The sequence below is a fragment of the Morone saxatilis genome, unplaced genomic scaffold, assembly GCF_004916995.1.
Source record: "Morone saxatilis isolate NCDOM2014 unplaced genomic scaffold, NCSU_SB_2.0 Contig11, whole genome shotgun sequence".
Classification (NCBI taxonomy): Eukaryota; Metazoa; Chordata; class Actinopteri; family Moronidae; genus Morone; species Morone saxatilis.
In genome coordinates this window covers 4,002,610-4,024,891 of record NW_023339663.1, presented here as the reverse complement: position 1 = coordinate 4,024,891, position 22,282 = coordinate 4,002,610, and the positions used below count along the sequence as shown (strand labels likewise).

At 39.7% G+C, this 22,282-nt stretch overlaps 1 protein-coding gene across 1 annotated transcript in view; it reads right to left on the bottom strand.

Moving 5' to 3' along the window:
* The window catches only part of LOC118321287 (protein kinase C-binding protein NELL1-like), a 247,958-nt gene extending 228,156 nt beyond the window's left edge, over window positions 1-19,802 (bottom strand). Inside the window, exons 1-2 of the mRNA XM_035652555.1 lie at window positions 19,714-19,802; window positions 19,085-19,213 (exon numbers count right to left, since the gene is read on the bottom strand). Coding sequence (XP_035508448.1) covers window positions 19,085-19,213; window positions 19,714-19,762 — 178 coding nt within the window. The 5' untranslated portion in view covers window positions 19,763-19,802. The remainder of the gene's footprint in view (window positions 1-19,084; window positions 19,214-19,713) is intronic.
* Window positions 19,803-22,282: the final 2,480 nt, after the last annotated feature.

The window sequence follows — 22,282 nt, the reverse complement described above, 5'->3', positions numbered from 1 at the left end:
CGGTCTAGACCTGCTCTATTTGAAAAAGTGTCCTGAGATAACTTCTGTTATGAATTGGCGCTATACAAATAAAATTGAATTGAATTGAATTGAAGATAATTAACAAATTAGCTATACTACTTTTAAACTTTTAAAATGTCATGTCATATTGATGTCATATGCCATCAGAGCATCCAGGAAATGTATCATACACTGCAAATTTCTCCATATCGTGCAGCCCTACTAGCAGCTGCGTCAGTATCAGAAACTATTACACCCCTGCTGGTGAAGAAATACACTAATACTTCTACAAAAAAGGAAAGACATGGCAAGACAAACAACACGAACCATTCCCTCCCTCTCTTATCTGAGCAAATGGAGCATCAATTCACACAGGCAGAGCAGAAAGGAGGCAACCCATCAAATACAGTCGACTGGAAATGCAAACTAGCTGCTGCGTGTGGAACAATATCTCTATGTGTACTCTCAACACATGTCAGCAACAGATTTTTCACACGGGACTCCGTTTGGAGAGGAAGCTACCGGGTTTAGTGACTCAAACTGTGTTGGGGTTGATTCAGTCAAGTCAAGTTAAGTCAGAAACGATGAATTATTAAAACAAATGGCACTCCAGATGTTTCCCCTGTCTTCATGACAAACGCTATCCTCTCTCAAGCACGGAGATGCGAGCTGAGCATAACACAAGCTTGAAAAATCTCTGTGGCCTTCCTCCCTTGTGTGTGTGTGTGAGGCAGTGTTTGGTGCAGTTTCCATTCTCTGGAGGTACTGTCACTGTGACACATTAGCAGCACTTAGTCATTTGACATTGTCAAGTTAAAGCTTTAGTGTTAATAAACTGCTGGAATGAGGCTGGCAGGTACTACATATTAAGGACATGAGAACCGATGCTCCGATACCAAGTCGATGCCAATGTTCTGAAAACGTGACGGTACTCGTTTTTCTACAGTAACGTAGAATTTTCTTTTCTGTTTGATTCCTCCCGACCTGATGGGGCACCTCCAAAGCAGTCTAGTGACAGTTGCACCCGATCTGCGGTGAAAACACAGAGACAGACACACCAGCTGGTGCCGACGTCATTCGGTACCACATTCGTTTTGATCGGCAATGTCATTAACAACACGCCACCTCAACAAGCAGTTCACCTGCTGTTATCTTTAAAAAGGTACTGCTGAAGAAAGTCAACGGAGACATAAACAGTGTTCTGCAGAAACAGAAAGAGGTGGTGCAACCTGGTGTGTGTGTGTGTGTGTGTGTGTGCTGTGGTATCAAATTGGTATTGAGAATTGTGGAATTTCACTGCTATTGGTATAAACTACTACATTTCTGGTATAGTTACATCCCTACTACATATCTTGCTCATATTAAAGTTATGTTGTTGTATTTTATTAGGCTCCATTCAGGAGGGTTTAATATTCCAGGGGGAGGTGGGTACTGGGAGAAGAAGTTTTTGCTGAAAGAATTAGTTGATATATTAATTAGCTGATCAACACAAATCTATGCTTGACTAATTACTAATAATCATTTAAGTCATTTATTGGGCAAAAATACCCTAAAATTGTAGGTTCCAGCTTCTCAAACAGCACAGTTGGCTGCATTTCTCTGCTTTTTAAAAAACAAATTTCATTAATTGTTTTGTAACTCTTTATCTTGTTTCTTTTAACTTAATTTGCAACATGTGTTTTCCCTCTGGACATCAAATCGGATCATTGCCAACTGACTAACTTTGGGCTTTGGACAAAACAAACCATTGGAAAATGTCACCATGCTGGGTTTTTTTTTTTACTTTTTTCTGGCATTTCTCACCCCAAATGAATCGCTAACAGAAAAAGTAATCAATAGATAGAGAGAAGAAGACAAGATCAGTGGAATTACAATAATTGTTCCTTGCAGCTCTACACTACTCCTCAGTAACTGAGTGGGTGGGGGAAAAAACTGAATTATATTGACAACTGAGCAGCAACATGTGTTCCATGTCCACATGTGTTCTGTTGACAGATTTTGATTGGAGAAGCACTTTGACCACTTTCAGTTTCAGATCATTTTATTGACTCAAGACCATCATTGCATCATACATTCAACATTTCAACCATTGCTGTATAACAGAAATGTGATTATAATTGACAAGTCACTTGTCACCAGTATCTTATACAAAATGTACATTTAAATTTACATTATCATCAATACTTAGTTTTGTTTTTTTACCATTAATTATTTGGACGGATACTTTCAAATAGTTAAATGACTCTTAGGCTTTTTACAGTAGGAAGAAGGCTGTTGGCTATGAGGCGATAGCATTTAATACGTGTTGGCGTGTTTACAGATTTGCATGCATCAGATTAGCCAAAAGCTTTTCTGATTTATTCATTGTCCCATAGAACTCCAAGTGCACACTGAGCTGATGAAACCAAGTGGAAATCCAGCTCCCAATTGATCAACAAGTACACGGAAAAAGAGTAGGTATTTCAGACTATAATTAATTCCAGTGTAGGTGGAGAAAAATCACTTCACATATGCTCTCTAAACAGGATTAAAATCACTGACCGGAGCATGAAATATTAAAATCATCAGACTTGCAGAAATAAAAACCTGTATAAATGGGATTTAGACCACAAGGGGGACTTCATCCTCAGCATTTGACCAATCCTAAATATTTTGAGCCACAGTGCATCATCCACAGTGAAGCCAATGCTTTGGTCCATGGCAGAGGATTCTTATAGATTATATCTGAAACCTTAGACATTAGAACAGCATTAACATTAGAATAGCAGCAAATAACTATTTGCTATGTAAAGATTTCAGTGAATTAAAGATTTATTTTCAGAGAAAGAGTTACAATGATATGTGAGGTAAAATTACCGCTTTTGTCCATGAAGTCTTGTGGCGAGCGGAAACAATATTACACCTGTTTCTGGTTAAACAAAAGGTCTATCTCTGTAGGGATCATTTCCTTAATGTTGTCAGACAGAGTAACAATCTGAGCCTGTCAGTGGCAAACACAAGCACTTGAGTGGCGCATTTCTCCCCAAGGATTAATGTGTGTGTGTATATAGGCGACACTGCTAACCACTAAGGTTAACTGAATACTAATTGATGTTCTTGTATTCTTCTTTTATTATTTGTAATGTCTTTGAGTATTCAGAAACACTTTTTAAATAAAATGTATTATTATTATTATTATTAATACAGATTTCCGCCTTGTAAATCTTTTAAGAATCACATTAATTCATATGAACCAGAAATGTTGCTGTTCACTTTAAGCTGTAAGCTAAGTAAATAAGCCTATACCTTTCTTACATATTCATACTTTTAGGTGGGAAGGCTGCTTAGGGAGCAAACAACAAGCAAAATTCATTTAGCAACAGGACTGAATAAGCCCCCACTGTTTCCATCAAAGCCCCTCTCACTTTCCAGCTTTCTGTCTTGCCTCAGAGACACAACTGTAAGACATGAAAAGCTTGTAGTCAAGAAGAGCAGCAGCATCTCTAACTGTATTTTGCTATGCCTCTTCCTCCTCTAACCCTGACTAAAACAAAATGACGGCTCGCCTTGTGATGCAGACAGCGCTCACATTTTTTATTTTTAAATGCAGCGTCCTTTGATCCTTCACTGGAGAGTTTTATGTTTGCTCTTTCCGAGTGCTGAAGCTTAAAACACTGTAGCAGGTAGAGTATAGTATCCGTGCTGCTTTGAACAATTGTGTTGGTTCTGACCAGCCAGTAAAGTCTCAGAATTTCTTTCAAGTACCACTAAACAAGTGACAAACACTTTGTCCTCCACAAATGTTTCAGACAGACTGAAAGCACTCAGCAGAAAATGCCACATTCCTTTGAGATTTCTTCTAAATCTAACCATTAGTTGAACACTTTCGAAGTTCTAATGTTGACATGAAATTACAGCTATAGCCAAAATGTATCATCTATCCAACTTTAGTCACACAAATCATGTCTAAGATTCTCTTTACAGTTACAAATTTGGAACATTAATTCCAGTCCCTTTATCAGACAAAGTTTCTGTAAATCTGAATTGTTGTTTCTGTTAAGTAAAGGTACAGCATGATTTTCATAATTTCACATATGCTGTCCCAGAATAAAGGTGATGTTCTTACTTATATTAATATATAGAGTTTAGAATTGAATGGATTCAGGATAAAAAAAACAATTGTCTTCTTGGAAATTAAGAATGCTTCTAAGTTAACTTATAACATCAGAAGATGCTGATGTTTCTAAGATATACAGATGCACATCCATAGCAATATTTAACAACCAGACAAAACGTCAGAACTAACATCTGTTCATCCAGTCAGGTTTACCTGCATGACATTCAAGTTTGTTCAGCATTTCTCTTGCAAATGATGTTCCAGGAAAATGACTCATGAATAAAAGACTGATATAGTGGAAGGTAATTGGCTGGTAGCATCTTTGCAAATTAAGTAAACATGCTATGTAAAGACTTTCCAGTGGCTGCAAACTGGCGTTACTGCAAACAAAGAAAGGAGGTACTGAAATACTTTACTTAAATTACTACAAGGAGTGTTTTACTGGTTATGAGCAGTCTCAACAGTCAGCAAGATGATTAGCTATATCTACAGTTATTCTTAATGCCTGCCACCAGGTCGGTTTTGGTCCGACTCAGTCCCCTGTCAAAACAAGGCGTTAATAACACTACAGCTTTTCCACAGGGGACCCCAAGATCAACACAAAATTAAAGTTCCATGTAGGGGCATTTGGTAAACCACAAGAGAAAATACTCCTAAACTTCCTAGATTCAACAATTTATCAAGATAAATGAACAAATATGATGGTATACCTGGAAAGTTTATATTGAATGATAGAGATGTCCTCAGCCTACTGGGGCCTAATGTGTTTCGCTCACCTCAGCCGGCTAGTGCTACTGCTCTCCTTTACAATAGCCTCAGGTGCGAACAATCTCGCTGCATATCCAAGTGAAGATTAGTGTGAATGTGAAAAATGATTTGTTTGCTCCAGTGAGTGACTCCAGGTACACACACACACACACACAGGTTGGCAAAATAGACTGATTAGCTAAACTCCGACACTAATGAATCTGTTATCTCTCTTTCCTCTCCCTCTCTCTTATTAGTGGATAGAAGTGTACAAAATATTTAGATAGCAGCGTCTCATTTTTGGCTGCAGGTGACTGTCACTTTCACTGGCAGCAGGTCATATGAGCTGTCACTACTCAGTGTTAATTCTGAGCGTAACTCCAGGACAAGAACAAATGTCTGTGGATATATTGTTTGTCCTTGGCTGTGGAAATTGGTCACCGCTGGAATCCATTGTACCTGCCATGACTTCAAGCTTACCACAGCGTCTGCAAACCACAAACCTTTTTTGAAATGGGGACCTGAATATCATGTAAAAGCATTACTTCCTGAAACAACTTTACCTCATGCTGCACTGGTAGGCATAATTAAAAACAATAAAGCTATCACAACACAGTAATTAAACCATGATTTTCTCTGCACTTGCTATGGCAGTGGTTTGAGTGTTGCTCACTGTGTTATGTTCTGCCTCGTCATCCTGTTTCAGCAGGATCCTGTTTGACATTAAGAAAGTAAATATACCAGTAAATATATAGACCTTTAATTCCACCTTTCATGTCTACAGGGGGTGTGTGCTTGGTGATCTAAGTAGATCAGTTTCACTTTAAGTACAGAACTTCCATAAATGAAGTTACTTTGCACCTCTGAAGGATACATGAAAAATCTAAATACATTTATTTATAAAACAAAAAAATGATCTAAAACAAAATGAGTTCTCAGTGCTTCTTCGAAACTTTTGTCATCATCACCTTTGTTCTTATATCCAGTCTAAACCTGTAGATATATATCAGCAATGCTGGTCTATATTGGACTTTTTCTACCAGCCCAGTCTATGTGCTTTAAATGTTACATCACAGCTCACTAGCAGCTGAGTCTACAAGCTGGCCAAAAAATATCAGCCCTGACTTTCTTAGAACGATACCATGGGTAATGCTTTCAATAAGTTACAACAGATTCTATCGTCTCTGACATCTCAGAGATGCTGATATGATGGAGACAAACAGAAGACAGGGAAGCAAAGAGAAACAGTGATAATCTTTGCACTCATTTATTATTGGGAAATTATAAGCTCACTCTGGCTCTAATGACATTAGGGCACATTCATGCTCACCAGAGGATAAACCCTTTCCATTTTGGACACTCCTAGAGAATTTCTTTAGTACCTCCAGGTCTCAGGACTAAATTTCAAGTCTGCACACAAGCTATCTTATAGTGCAAGGGTTTACAAACTGTTACACGGAATTGTTGTCTTGTTTTTCTGAGGGCAATAGCTTGAGGCAAAAGTTTTTTTTAAAAGGCATCCTAAACAGCACCCACCACAAAAAACATACATATGCACACATAAACACCCTTGTAAGCTCAGAATGACACCGTGACTATCATGGACACCATGGAGCATAAAAAGATTCTGCATAAGTCTGACAACCAGTAAATGTTAGGTAATGTCACCCAAATCCACACCTGTCAACCTCACTGTAATGGAAACAGAAAAAAGTGTGAGGTATGAGCACCTCCTTCTTGTTTGAAACTGTTTAATAAGACCCAGCAGTGGTGAAACTTTTTCAGGCCCAAAAGGCATGTGCAGTTTGATTTGCACTTTAAACATGAAAATCTGCCAGATTGGTCTGGCATGTGTTCACATGGCAACAGAGATATGCTCAGTGTTTGCTCCAGCATGTTACAGGCTTTAGCTTGAGTTTAAAGGTTGTCAGTAACACCTTTTTCCTTAAAGCTGCCACGGCTGCGTCTTGTGGTGCGATAAAATACCTGCAACGCGCAGCCATGATGGTGTCAGTTGTTCTGTTCCTTGGTAAACCAGCTTGTTTTGGTTGTTGAAAAAACAGCTTAATCATGAAGTACCATGAAAACCCATTGTTGGGAGGTTGAACCCAGTGCCTGGCTAAATCCCAAATGCTTTTCCTCTGTTTTCCTTTTTACTTAAAAAAGAAGGCCATCTCTCTGCTTACTCAAAAAAATTTAAAAAATAATATTATTTATAATAGCTTTATAAATAAAATAATTATAATAAAATGTTTAATAATGACTTTAATTAAGCTTTTAATTAATTAGTATATATATATATATATATATATATATATATTTATTTATTTATTTAGGGTCAGGTAATGATTAATACTGTACAGTACATAATGTTCATTACAAAAAATCTGATTAACGTTTCTTAGGATTGATCAGTAAACACACAACAATGCAACAGCAAATTCAAATGGCTAATGTAAAATGTTCAAAATTCCCTCTTGGATGTTTAATTTTGGCCGCTATTACAAAATGCATCTCCTACATCATGTCCAAGTGGTACGAAAATGTCATTAGCTGTAATTAGTCGTAACTGAACAAATTCCAATTCCAATCTATTATAGGTTATAAAGCCACCAGAGTGAAAGTGAACGCAATTACAGTGTGACTGTGATACCATCAAAACAAAGACAATGGCTCCAGGCAGGACAAAACAGGGCTAATTATATCAGGTTTCTGATGGAGATAGCAAGGGCTGAAGGCTCATTCTTGCACCCTCCACGAACAGTTTGTAATAAATAGACAGAGTTTAATTGCTCTGCACTGAGGTTACTGTGCCAGTTTCCAGTCATGCAGCTGAGGATTTAAAGATGAGCGTGTCCTATTGTCGATGACATTTCTCTGTGTGTGATAATGAGACAGACTTTAGAGGGAGCTTTGAGTGTTTGATAATGCACCATTGCAACTATTTTCCAGACGGTCAATTTCAAACTTGCATTGTTCATGAGAGAAAAATCTGAGAGCGCTGCAAAATATAAACAAAACAGCACAGTTCGCTGTTGTCAAAGTCATAAAAATAGAATAGAAGAATCGTTAAAAGGAGCCTGCAATCCAGCTTCCTTCTGTGCAGTGAACTCTGTAGGGAGCTGCAATATGTGCTGTTATTATTAAAGCTGTAACTATTTACTGTGTGTGTGTATGTGTGTGCTGCACACCAGGATGAGCAGGATGAATCAGACTTTACATTTCTGTATGTCTTACAGTGATTAGGACAAACTTTGGATAGAAGTGCAATTTTAAAACATACAATATGTCCATTTACTGATCTTAAAAAGATACATACTAGATCAAAATAAATAATGCACGTATATTGTATAGTACCTTTCATACAGAAAATGCTGCTCAGTGTTTTAAATTAGGGAAAAGCAACTGAAAACAATTTAAAAGAAACAGCAGTCCATTTTGCAAATTATTTCAAATGCTTTTCTGTAGCAAATGTACAGGTGTGCTTCAACTCTTCAATGGTTCTGCAAAGACATATCTTCTACCTTGAATGAACAGTTCTTTTACTGTTCATGTATTATTTATCACTAATTCAGTAGTTTTAGAATGCTAAAGGTCCAGTGTGTAACATTTAGAAGGCTCTATTAACAGAAATTTAATATAATATCCACATCTGTGTTTTCATTAGTCTATAATAACCTGAAAATATAAATCATTTTGTTTTCATTATCTTAGAATTAGACGTTTTTATAGCCTCTTCCACAGAGGTTGCCATGTTAAAGCCCAGAGCAGACTAACCAAACACTGGTTCTAGGGCCTTTTGCATTTTTTGCAAGTTTTCTCCTACATGCTTTGAAAGGGAGGGTGAGGCGAGGGTGTTGTAAAAAACAACAAATAGTCAAGAGGATCACTGAAGCTCACTAAGACCATGGATGTCTGCACCAAATTGCGTGGTAATTCATCCCAAGACATTTCTCCCTGAAATGCACAAGATATCAACATACGTTCAAACACTAAAGGGCTTTAAAACCCTCGACAGATGGTAATAAAGGGAAAGATTCCACAATTTGGGTCCAAAACTGCAGAAGGCAGCTTCATTGTAGGGCTTCAATGCCAGGAATAGATCTTTTACAGTAAATCCTTGCTATTGATCCTGGTCCCACGAGACCATGATGATCTGGAGTAATTATATGGATTTTAGGCCTGGGTGTGCCAGATGAGATCATGTTTCCCACATCCAGCTGAAGGCACTTGTGTCCTGCCATTGGTCCTCTATGCCACCTTTAATTTGACAGCAGGGGGGGGGGGAAATAGAGACACGTCTGTCCCTTTAAAAGATATCGCCCTCATGTACGATGAATAATTCAAATGGAATAATTCCACAGAGGTTCCTGTGAGGTGGGACCAGTGTCTCGCCTCCTCCAGCAGTAGGACAGCCAGGAAGCTTATACATAAAAGATGAAAGGTTTGATAGCCTCCACTGGATTCAGAGGCTGGGATTGTGCGCCGTAGACTTTAGAGTCGTAGCCTGGCTTAGCTGCTCGCAGCCTGTGAACTGCCCACATCCTCTTGGGCCTGCCTGCATGGGGCTTTCTCTGTAATATCTGTGACATATGCAACCCAGCCTCGCTCTGCAGTCAGAGGGGGGGAGGTATAAATAGCTACAACAGGGATGCAGGATAGAATGAGACCTCACTGAAACCTCACAGAAACCTCACAGCTTATGGCCAATTCACTCCAAACCTACAGGAATGGTGCAGCCTGCAACGAAACTAGAAAAATTCTTTGGGTCACATTGTGCTGCTGCTGTGTTTGTGTTTACCAGGACTTCTAAAATGTGTCATCACCTATTCCTCCTTCCTAAACCACTTGCTGTCTAATTTCACTGCAGCATTTGCAATTTGGGAGCTAAATTCAGCTCTTTAATTTGCCATTTTCCTTTTACATTTTGTTACATGCAGCTTAGTCTCATCTCCACCATGAGAGAACAGACAGATCTGTTTGAGTGGAGCCAAGCCTTCTGCCTGGCCAATCGTCTGACACAAACATGATAACATTTCATTGGCATATTTTGACTTTCTAAAACAGGAGTAACATGCACAGCGCTGATATGCTCCAAAGAAAGGAAACCTGGGGTGACACGGGGATTTATAGGCCCGTCTTCTTAACCTTCTACCCTCCTTGGTTACCCCGAGGGTAAATCTGGAATACTAAAAAGACATAAAGGCTAAACATTTTGGTTCAAGGCATTTGTCTTTTGATTAACTGTCAAGAAAGTCTATGTGTGGAGAGACCAATATAACTAGCCATCAATTCAATCATGAACTCCATCACTGCAGCAGTCAATGGATTAAATCCCTGTTGGTACCAAAATGGGCCACTGAGTGTTCATATTGATTTATATACAGTAGCTCTGGGTTGACAAGAAATCTGTCAGCAGAAGATTTGAAGGAGGTTAAAACACTATTAAATCTATTAAGAGAAAACTGGTAGTGAAATTGAACTGTGACTCATGGAAGATGATTAAAATTAAGCCAAACTAGGCACAAAGCTGCAGCTCTAACAGTAAATGGGTTTATTATTTGGATTCCAGATTTGATTTCCTTCACAGCACAGAAATTGAGCAATGTTCAGCAGCTGATTTGAAAGTCTTAGATAGTGGATTTTTCACAAGGTCGGCCCAAGCCTGTTAGGAGCAGAAATTCATTCAACTGTACGACCCAACCAACAGCAGGACTACCCAGTTTCCACAGTAGTGTTTTTCAGTTTTCATATACAGTAGGTGATACCGACAGACTGAAGAACTTACTTTCTTCTTAATTTTAAAACCTTTATATGGAGACATTTTGGCTGCAACACTGCTTGACAGGTGCTACACGATTAAAGTTGCTATTAAGTATGTAACAAGTACCGATACTTCAGTACTAAGTCAATGCCAAAGTTCTGAAAACGTGTTTCTCCCGACCTGACGGGGCACCTCCTGTTCAGTCCAGTGACTGTCGCACATGCTCCGCATGACACAGACACTCTCTACAGATACGGGGGATTATTTTACAAGCACAGTCCAGGTAAAGCAAGAGTGAACAGAATCAAATGCATCAGCTGGTGCCAGTGTCATTCTGTATCATGTTTGTTTCAATTGTTTTGATAGGGTACATCATTATGGGCCATCCACACATATACAGACTCAAAATCTGGGACCGTAATAGGCTGCTATTCATTGTGAATGGGACCTGGCTTTGCAGCCTAGCCAGGCACCACCCGCTGAGCTTCAGGGCCCAGCAGCACTTGAAAATCCCAACTTTATGCAAATGTCCTCTGACGCAATGTGGGCGACAACCAGGCGAGAGCCAGTTACGCTTGTTCAAATGCCCACAGCAACAGAAGCCCAGAGTTCTTTACTAATCTGCATCACAAGAGGAGTTGGGATCGCATCCAGCGCAGATACAGAACCACAATGGCAATCAGTCTTGCCAGCTCCGGCATCACTGGGGTATTAAAGCAGTTTCAACAATGCATATCACAAGGTAAAAAAGACTGAAGACAAAACTATACTTTAGTCAGGATACAAACTGTGCAACAGGGAATAAACTACTTCCTTGTGTGTAGTATAATTGCTCCATCAGAAAACTGCCCAGTTGGAGCTAAGTACACGCAGTACACCCAGCGAGCTACAGCCTCGTGACAGGCTAGAGACCGTGAATACAGGGCTACAGTAGTAAGCCTGAAGTGGAGCTGTCCACTCTGCTGTGGTGCTGATTACTATTTTTCATGAGGCCGTTCATTTTCCTTAACTTCCATGTCTATGAGACACATATACAACATTTTGCTGCCAGTATCTGACCTCTACTGGAGGAACAAACAATTCCATTAAAATATATTTTCCTTTATTTAGTGTTTTTGATGATGATGGCAGAGACTGCTGCCTTAAACATTGGTGCAAAATCTCCCATAAGCATTCAATTTGGTTAATATCCAGTGACCGCCAAGGCCATAGTATATGATTATCATAATTTTCATACTCAACAACAATTTATTCAGTGACCCCAGCACGCTGTATGGAAGCATCTGCATATATGTTTCTTCAATTATGCAGATGTTCCTTTAATGTGTCAACCATCTGTATTTCCTTTGTACACTATCTATGCATGTCAACTACAGTATGGTTAATGTAGGGAAGGGTTGTGGACAAATAAACTATAATTAAGATATGGTAATTGTAATACACTTTGGTTCAGGAAAAACACACAGTTAGAAAACATTAAAATGAACTGTTAACTTTTCTCAGTCACACTGTCAAAATCCCTAGATTCACAATTCCGACATCACCTTATCTGACCAATGATCTTTCTGCCCATGTTCCTCAACCCTATCGGTCCCTGGGTGCTGTTCTTTAAATATAATTGCAATCCTGTCATTCTGTCTTTCAGACTTACTGTTACGGAACCCACCACCTCCCCATCAGCACAATGACAGAGAGGTTCAACTGAAAGTTTTCATCAGCCACCTGCTGTATTTCACCCACCACTACTAGTATCTAGACTCAGTGGGATCCTGTTTTGTATCCAAGTCCTGACTCACTGGGGCAAAGGCGAGATGTCTATCATTTTCACTCGTCTCCAAGTTTGGAGGCAGCAACTGTTTTTTTAACTAATCAGTAACGTGATAGCCAATTAGTGCTGAATTATTAGACTAAAACTGTGGTAGAATAGCCCTGTAACACATGAAAGCTAGGCCCAGTGAGCTGCTCCACACACACACAGCATCTGGTGAGGCATCAGATCAGTGTTGTAACTACACACTCCCTTGTGTTTGGGTTCGGTTGACAGAGATGAAAACATACACCATTACACATAATTAGGAGCTCTTCTGTTCAGCATATTTGGGGACAGTAATCATTGTAATCAGCTGTAATCGCCATGCCCTAACACAATTCAGGCTTAAAAACTTTAGGGAATCCTTTTTTCCCATCTGCATTTAGAAACAATCATTATTACAATTCTAAACACTTCTGTAGTTCAGACTGATGAATTGTTGCAAAGAACTTTTACCTGCATGTGTAATCTATGTACAAAGTTCTACCTGTGATCCTCTTCTGCTGTCATGTGATTTAGAGTTTTGGTGTAGACTCTTAACTACTCTTACTCTTTACCTATTTCATCCATTTATATTTCATGTTGAGATTTCCTATTGTATCATTCCCAGTCCCCTTTTGACAAATGAAAGAGAAGTGGTGAGAACCTGTTGCATTCTCTTCTGGAAGAAGTGAAGACCGGATATTGCAGTTATCATACTGTTAGCTTGCTGAGAAAAAGTGACAATTGCCTCTTACTCAAAACCCAACATGGTTTTAGGTCTATTTCCTGATCCTGTGAATGTAGAAGTTGGTGTGTCTGTTTTTCTACAGCTGACTTCTATCCTGTATAATTGGTGCAGGGACTGACAGCAAAACCTGATGTGTACTGCTGATGTTTGAGATGACCTTTTAATAGAATGAATTCTTCTTGTCCATGTGGCCAAATTAGGATATAACCACAAGCCTTTGTGCCATAGACCTAAATTGTTTTTGAAAAACTATTAAAAACCCATAAACCAGTCACGGTTCACTGGACACAACCCACACACTGTAGTTTATTTTGATTGAATCCAACATGTACCATGCTGCTGCTGTAAATTCTCAATAGCCCAATAGACACTAGAGTAATACCGGGTGGCCTGGCCAGCTGATTGGCTACCAGAGCTTCATTATGATTGACAGATATCCCAGTCAGAGCTCTGAGGAAATGTCAGGTGTACAACAAAGACTCCCGAAATGCACAGAAATAATTCAGTATGTATTAATATTTATTCCTGTAGCCTTAATTATGGATGTGCGATTGACTAACTTTCAAAACTGAAGACACTTGGGTTTTTTTTAAAGCAGTTTTTGTGTGTAGTAATAAAAAAAGACGTTACTGTCATTAACAAAATTGGAATTAACGCCTGAAAAATTTACTTCTGTTTGATTGGTTAACAAAAAAATTTATAGAACTTAGAGGTGAGCTCAGTCACTCATACAGGATTATCTAGCCTCTTTGTTGCTCTGTTTGTTGAATTAAGTTAGCTTAAAAAAAACACATATCTTGTGTGTGACAAACAGAACTGGGTTCAGTGGCATTCACCCTGACGTAGCTCACCTTTGTGGCAGTGCTCGTAATTGAAATTTAGAGTGTTCGAAATATGTTGCCTACCTCCTGTAGTTCTGGTAATGGTTTTGAAGGACAGGGTGGTGGTACAGCAGCTGGTTACTGTCTGTTTTCTGCTGTTAATAAAGTGCTGGCTGCACTGTAGACCCCTTGTTTGAAACATTACATTTTTCTTTTCAGCCGTGAGAAATTGCAGAAATTGAGTGATTTCAAAGTCGCCGATTTTTCTGTTCATTACACACCTATTTCAGCTTTCACAATACATACTTTTCCTTACAACAAGTAGTGTTTTATAGAAGAGGCAGCCGCAACCATTTCTGAACTGATCCAGAAAAGATGCTGGATAGGAGACCTCAGCGATGACCTCTGTATTACCAATGTACTCTGTGTGGAATAATGGAAAATCTAAAAAGCAGTTGCATGCATCTTTAAATTTGTACTAAAATTGGAAGTGTAACTTTACATTCACCAGTTTGCATTGTCAGCGGAGGACAGTTAAAGTAATATCAACTGACTTTTTTAGTATTCCACCAGGTCACAAGTTCACTGCAGCCAGCCCGGTGAATTCTGATTTCAATAACCAGGTCAATAAATGATACCAAAGCTGGAGCATGTGCCTCATAATTGGGATAATAACCTAGCAGCATTATATTTGACCAGGATGGCCAGTGGAACCAGAATCAGATTAGACAAACTAATACTGTATTTTGATTGCTTTAGTACAAGTCCCTATTGCCAGAGAAAGCACCATTTCAAAAAAGGTTAGCGTCAGCTTTTAGTAGTTTAGTAAATGCTGTTTAACTGGTAGGCTTTTCTCATAAAGCAGGATTTGCTGACTTATTCATAGAGTGACAACCCGCTGACTCTGTTCGATACAAGCTGTTCTTCGTCTAGATTTGGACACTTTCTCAGTTCTTTTTTTGTCTGCAGGTCAGTTTTACATTTTGTGAGACAGATATGCAAAAAAAAAAAAAGAAGCTAATTGCAGCTTGGACAAACCTCCAAACCCCTGACACACCATCAAGGCAAGCAATGCCTTTTTTACAGTGCCAACACTGATGAAAGACAGTGCCGCACACCGCAGGTATTCCACCCACATGGAGAAGGAGCATCAGAATGCAGCATCAGAAAATCTGACAGCTGACTTTTTAGACATTTTGATCTGCAAATAAAATTCAAATTGTAGTTTGCTGGAAATGTCTTGTTGTATACATTAGATGCTGGATTTGGCCAGTTAAAACAAAGGATGGGAATGCTCTAGCTCTTTATTGGACAGTGGCGAGGTATTCCGGTGTGGATTTCTGCTTTAAATGAGGTTGGGGAAAAATGTTTAGACTAAAATCGACAGGAAGGTTGATTAAACATTAATTAAGGACCATTTAAGTCCTAAGACCAAACTGCAGAGTTGTTATGTGTTAAGAATTATTGGCCTAAAAGGCTGACAGGAGGCGTGTTTATAGATCTCAGGGATATCAGGATCAAGGCTGCATTTGTTGTTACCATTTAACTGTTTAACGTTAATGATTTTTGGTAGGAGATTCAGTGAGCAACAGAGGGATCTATACTGACCAAACAGGTTCACAGATAACTGGGGCTCTTACATGTCATGTTCATGTCCCATCCTTTCAGTGTTCATATAATTCAAATAACCAATAAATGATAAACTTTTATGATAGAGGCAACATGAAACGTTAGTCTAATTGTAAAAAATCTTGAAGCAATGGTTTCAAATAGTTGGAATGTTATGACAGAGCAATCTCACATAAAACTAGAATATAAAGCCAATGTGAGTATATTGTTGGAAAATGTATTGAGAAAACTGAGGAATTAAGATAGAACTTTGATTTTCTTTGATATTTATCTTCATACTGCGTGGCATTAAGGTAAAGCTCATGTTCTTAACTAAATCAGAATAGTTTATCCTTTGTACAGTGGTCATTTTAGGACATCTCAGATTCAGCTATACAGCTCTACTTTGTAGGACTTGGAACCTTTTGGTCCGTCTGAAACATTCCGATGAAAAACCTATTCAAATATAATTTACATAAATACATTTAAAAAAAAAAAAAGACAGACCTGATTCGAAAGGAATCCAAGGACAGTCAGACTGTGTTCAAACAGACCAGAGGATAATTAGATGCTATTCAAAATTAGGTCAACCAGCACACATTCAAATAGAGATGAACACCGAAACTGGCAGCAGCATGACGTGGCACCAATTAATGAGCAATCACGGTTGAAAGGAGAAGCAATACATGTCATTTGCCTCTACAATTCACATTTTACACTCCTGCTCTTGAGACAAAAACATATTTTTCCTCCTGTGATGAATATGACGTACCTCATGATCAGAGCTAATCTCGACTCCCAAATCTGCTTGGATCCAGGTCCCCTGAGGTCCCTGTCAGGTCTAGAATATTAGGAACCAAGTGGACCCCGAAAAACCTCTAGTCTAATCCTTACCTTGTACACAGCTTCTTTGGCTAAATGCTTTGAGCTGAACAAAGTCAGAGTAACATTCTCTGGGAACCAAGAATGTCTGCGCTAAATATCATGGTATTCCATCCAACAGCTGTTCAGGTATTTTATAAAACGTTAAACATGTATTTCCAACTAAGGACCCCTTTAGCAGTCTGAGGAAAGTCTCGTGTGATTAAAGCACCAGCATCCATATGAAATTGAGATACTTCACTCGGGACCAAACTGACTGACCAACAGACCCAACATGCATCCACAGGGGGATACCAAAATACAAACTGATAATCATCATTAGATTGAAATCTCAATCAACATTGGGACAGAGGGGGGTCTGAGTAATGAGGCTGACAATCTGGGTTTCCGATGAGAAACTAGGTCAGCACCCTTCTGGATAAACTTTATTCAATATGTCACAGAAGTTCCCGCAATGTAAGTAAATCCTGTTGATGAAAAGTACAAACTACAACGAATATGCAAATATCTTAACAATTAGCTTAGCTTTGTTTCCCGCTATCAGTACACAGTGGGGGATTATTAGCATTTTTCGTTCTTTTCATCACAAGGTTGGATCACATCCAGATAAGACTCGTCTGTCTTTCCTGGCTTTCATGAATTGCACTGGTGCATAATTCTGGTAAAAGCGTAAGAAAAGAGATGCTGAAATCTAACCATCTGTTGTTTGTAAATCACTGCCTAACTGGGTGACTGGAGAGACTGGTCGCAGTGTCCAGCCAAAGACAAAGACACTGCCAGAGCCCCCGCTTTCTCTCTCAGTGCTATCGACACCAAATAGAACGACCACATTGCCCTTTTTTTCCAGCCATTTTACCAACATCACAATATTTTCCTCCGCAATTTATACAATCAAACAGATGAAATATTGTATTGAGCTTGGTGCACAACATGATTGCATACACCATACATAAATCATCTTGAATAATCACTGACCCAATCAGCCACAGAGGCTCCAGCACAGCTTCTACTAGACAGGTAATCATGGTCTGTTTTTTTGCTGTAATGTATTAGAACATCCACATCTGCACTTTTTTAAAACAATCTGGTAGCTGCTGCAGCTTTGACTGAAACTTTGGCTGCAGTTGCTCTGAGAGCCATCTGGGTTACAGAGCCATGAAAGCAGCACAAGGGTGGGCAAAGTGTTAAATAGGTCACAACACAAGCATCCTCTCCAGCACTCACAGGTCCAGTTTTCCCCACTGGATTAGCCTCCTGTTTCCCACACTATCTGGCTGCTGCACCTCAACCCTGCGAGCCAGGAAACCGTATAAGGAGAGCAACTTTGAGTAGGAGTGTGTGTGTGTGTGTGTGTGTGTGTGCATAGGCCTATCAAGTAAAAAGTGAGGTTGTGCATCCTTTATGGCCTCCAGCCTTGAATCTTGGACAGCTTCACCTCAGCAGAGTCGGCCAAGCTGCCCTGCCTTCATTCATACAGAGCCAGTGGCACATTGAGCCAAGCACTCTAGAAAATAAAACCATATGCATGGACGCGCACACAGACACACACACAAACACTTCCATTCTGCCGATATGAGTCTCAACACCCAGTGCTGCTTATTTGGGATTCAAGCCGCTGGTGTTTGTGCCAGTATCTTTGAATTTGAATATTTTCATGCCAGAAAAGTAAAAAGGACTCCCTGTTTCTCCCCAACATTGTACTTTTGTGCAGTTTGGAACAGAATCGGGCCATAATGAGTCAATAAAGTTCTCCAGTGAGAATTCAATGTAAATCTCATACCTATTGCCTTTGAATATTGACCTATTAAAAAAATACACTAAACACTCAACTTAATAAAAGAAAGCTACAAAAGCACACAGCAAGCATCTACTCACAGAAAACCTCTCTCTCTCTCTCTCATACAGTTGCCTGGGTATCGTTCTCTTTCTCTCACTGTATCCCACTCTTTCCTCTCTCTAACAATTCAGTCTCTGCTTGAGGGCACTACAGGAAGAAGGAACAAGTCCAACCAAATATTGTTGAGTCCTTTTCAGACTGAAGAGAAGCAAGTGGGCAAAGCAAAGTTGTCTTCTGACAATGGCAACACATCTTCTCTCTACAGGGTTAATATGATCAGTACTTCATCACCGTCCTATCTCCCTGTTAGGACTTCGACATTAATCTATAATTATATGCATGTATAGTGTTTTTTTCTTTTTCTTTGAGGCTATAAACCTTCAAGCCACATGTTGTGCCCTTCAGGATTCCAACACACCTGATATCTATTAAGCGCCAGTTGTTGGGATTACACAACAGTGGATGTCATTGGAAACAGCCGAAGTGTTGTAGAAATCCTGCACACACAGCGCGCTCAAGTGTGTCCGGAAAGAGGCTGAGCATCTGCTGCCTGGGATAAATTAAATGTGGAGTAATTATGAGAGGAGGCTCCCCGGAGTGTTCTGCCTCAGCGTCCCAGCTAATACTGTGACACCAAAAGGTGTGGCGCTGCGTGGCTTTCCTCACACTAACTAATGAAACAAAGAGCGTGCGTGCGTGCGTGCGTGTGTGTGTGTGACAGAGAAGACAAAGACATTTCTAAACTTGAGCAGCGCGACTAATGTGGAAGAAACTGTCAGCGTTTATTACCTCGAAAAAGGAAGGCTTTGCTGGTGTTGTGAAGCCCCGCCACTTGGGTAATTCCATAAGTGGCATTTGCCAGGTCAAGTTCATTGATGATATCAATCTGGTAGTCTTGATCTGATCCGAAACCCAAAACTGAGGAAGAGAGATGAAGGTTAGATGGTGTGAAGGCTGTGATGGTTCAGCCTGCTCTGAGGATTAAACCGGACGGGGGTTATTTTTTTTAACTTAAATCCTAATTCATTTCACAAACAGACATCTTCACTGCTTATGTGCATTCCACTGTTAAAAATGGCTGGTTGTGGAAAAAGTCACGCAGTTTTAATTTAAACGCAGGGTGTTGCGAACGCTGCCCACTAAAATGCACCGTATCTGCCCGCAGCCAACACCTGTGTTCTCCACGGGCTGTAGGTGCACCGTGCGCACACGTTAAGGTAAAAGGTGTCATCTCTTTTACCTTATCTGCGTCCTGGTTGTTTCCAAAATATTAACTCTACAAACTGCCAGAGACACTACCAAAAAAAGAAATCTGACATGCTTGCGCGCAAGATGCAAACTGAGGAGCGTAAAAGACGTTAAGAAGCGCAACAAAATTCCTCAGTGCGATCACAAAGTGCTACAAGACTTACACTTACCTGGTTTGGTAAAAAAGAAAAGGGATAACAAAGCCACGCAAATATCCATTTGTGTTGGAGTTGCGCTGTACAGAGTCCTCAGTCGTGCGCTCCGCTGCGTATCCACACTAACCGCTCAGGTCCGTCTGGCGCTGTGCGCCTCTCTCACTTCGCCTGGATGTGGAGGAACGGAGGAACGGTCCACAACACAGGAGCAGGGGTTTCCTCACTGCAAAACCAGATCAGTTTATAGTGTTTTCGTGCGTCCAGTCAGTCACCGCATGGCATCAACAGCGACAGATGTCTGTGTTTATTCGGGACATCTTTGAAAGTGGACTACAGGCGGAATACAGGAGAATATTCTCAACCACCAATCTGTAAAGTTCCCCCTGTTTAGACCACATAAACTTCCAATTTTGGAGGTGAGAAAAAGGCTTTTCAAAGGAAAGTCAGTGAGTGGAGGATATGGGAATTCTCTGTAATAGATAGGTACGTTGCTCTCACTTCTCACATCAGAGATTATTCAAAGGATTACCAGTCTCACGGGACAAATTAACAACACTGCAGCCGACAAAGTGCAACATATTTTATTAACTGTATGAAAACACTGTAGTCTGCAGAATATAAGTTTGCTCTGTATGAGGAATTTGTTTAATAGCACAGACACAAAGAAAGGGGTTCTGCATCTCCTCCGTGTTTTATAGAGCATCCCCCCATCACTTCCACAGCTCCTGAATCGACTTCTCCTCCTCCCACCTCCTCCTCCTTGCCTCAGAGAATCCTGGGATTTATAAGCACTGCTGCTCCAGTCCTCTTTCCTCTGGGGCCTGTCCTTATTGAGAACCATTAATCATACCCTTCTCCTGCCTGCCTCTAATTTGTGTACATTGTCAGGTTGTCCGGGTTACCTGCATCAACACAAACTGGTGAGGGCGAGAACAACAGCGTCTGCTTAGTGATTATGGCAGTTACACAGTGTGCACTGCCTGCTCCTCCTGTGCAAGTGTGTTCTACACCAGGGATGGTGTAATGTCTGCTTTGGGATGCAGGTCACTGTTCCACCCTCTCAAATTAGACTGTAAACAATAGCAGCATTCTGCAAGCCTATCCACTGATCCAGAACCGGAAAATCTTAAAGGGGAAAAAAAAAATACACATTATTTGAAATTACAGGTTGCCGAACAATGAGGAGAAAAGGGAGAGAAGGAGAATTTAGATTGTTTTTGGATGAGCAGTGAGGTTTACAGGCATCTTAAGTCCTCCCCCTCTCTCTCTATGTAAAAAAGAAGAAATTCAGCATCTCAGTTTATTTTTTTTCAAAATTGAGTTGTCCAGTTCATCTAGACTTTCTGTCTCTTCATAAACATCGAGATCCTTGGTGAGATTATCTACTGAAGCACAGCAGATGTACTTAAAGGCTCATGTTACCACCCACAACAAGGAAAACTGTTAAGTGAAATTAATACATATTTCAATTAATCCAATTCAGTGTCAGGTTTTTCTGTCTCTACTGAAAAATAATATGCAAATAATACTGTATTGGCAGTTTCTCTATAATGCTGATCTAGACGTCCATGTTAAATGGGGGCTAACTTTTGTTGAAAGTTGCATATAGCTGTTGTTTTAACAGCATCTCGGTGCCAATATTATAACATGTAGGTAGGACCTGCTTATATTCATCAATATATTCATTTATTTCTGTTGAAACAATGTCTATTTTAGAATCTAACACATCTAAAAACATTCACTTTGCAAAAAATCTGAGCACAGTTGTAACATAGACACCTAGAATACTAATGAAGCTCAGCTGAAGTTCAGTCAGGAAGATTAGTTTTCATTTTTCTTACTCTCACTATTTATGCTTTTTCTTCCCTGCTTCCGCCTCATTCAGGTAACCGAGGGTGTTTTCCCTGTTCACTGGAACCTGTCTAATCTTTCTGTGACCTTTGTGCAGTCATTTTGTTGCTGTCAGAATTTAAAAATGTTCCTTTGTGTGCCTCTGTCAGCTGTCATTTCAATGTCCAGTTGATGCGACCCACATTGTTCGACACTATTCTCAAGTGAAAAACAAAAACATTAGTCATTTGTTCAAAGGGTTCATTGACTTATGTTCATTCATTCATTTTTCTGACATGGAAATCTTTTAATGACATCCCTCTCTCAGAAGCGAAGGTGGAAGTAGCACAATGTTGCTACACTGTCTGACTTTATTGTTGTCCTGCTAATGAAAAAACTCTCACATGGGTAATTTTGGAAAGCAATAACATTTCTTTTAGGTAAGAGAACTTGTCAGAGCCAGCCTAGGAGTGGTTTCCAGCTTTGCATTTGTCTCATAAGTTCAGGAAGCCGACTCCATCCATCTGATCTTTGGTTGAAATCTACATTCATGTGTGGCTCATGACACCACATCCAACTGAAAAAATAATGATTTCAAAATGGGGCTTCATTCAGCAAAGACTCTTTAACTTAATCTTGAAGGTTATATATAGATATATACATATGAAATGTAAAACAATATAACAGTAATTAACTATTTTCTATGTAAAAATACAGTAAAGTGGAGTAATGCGTCCTCAGCAGAGAATGACAT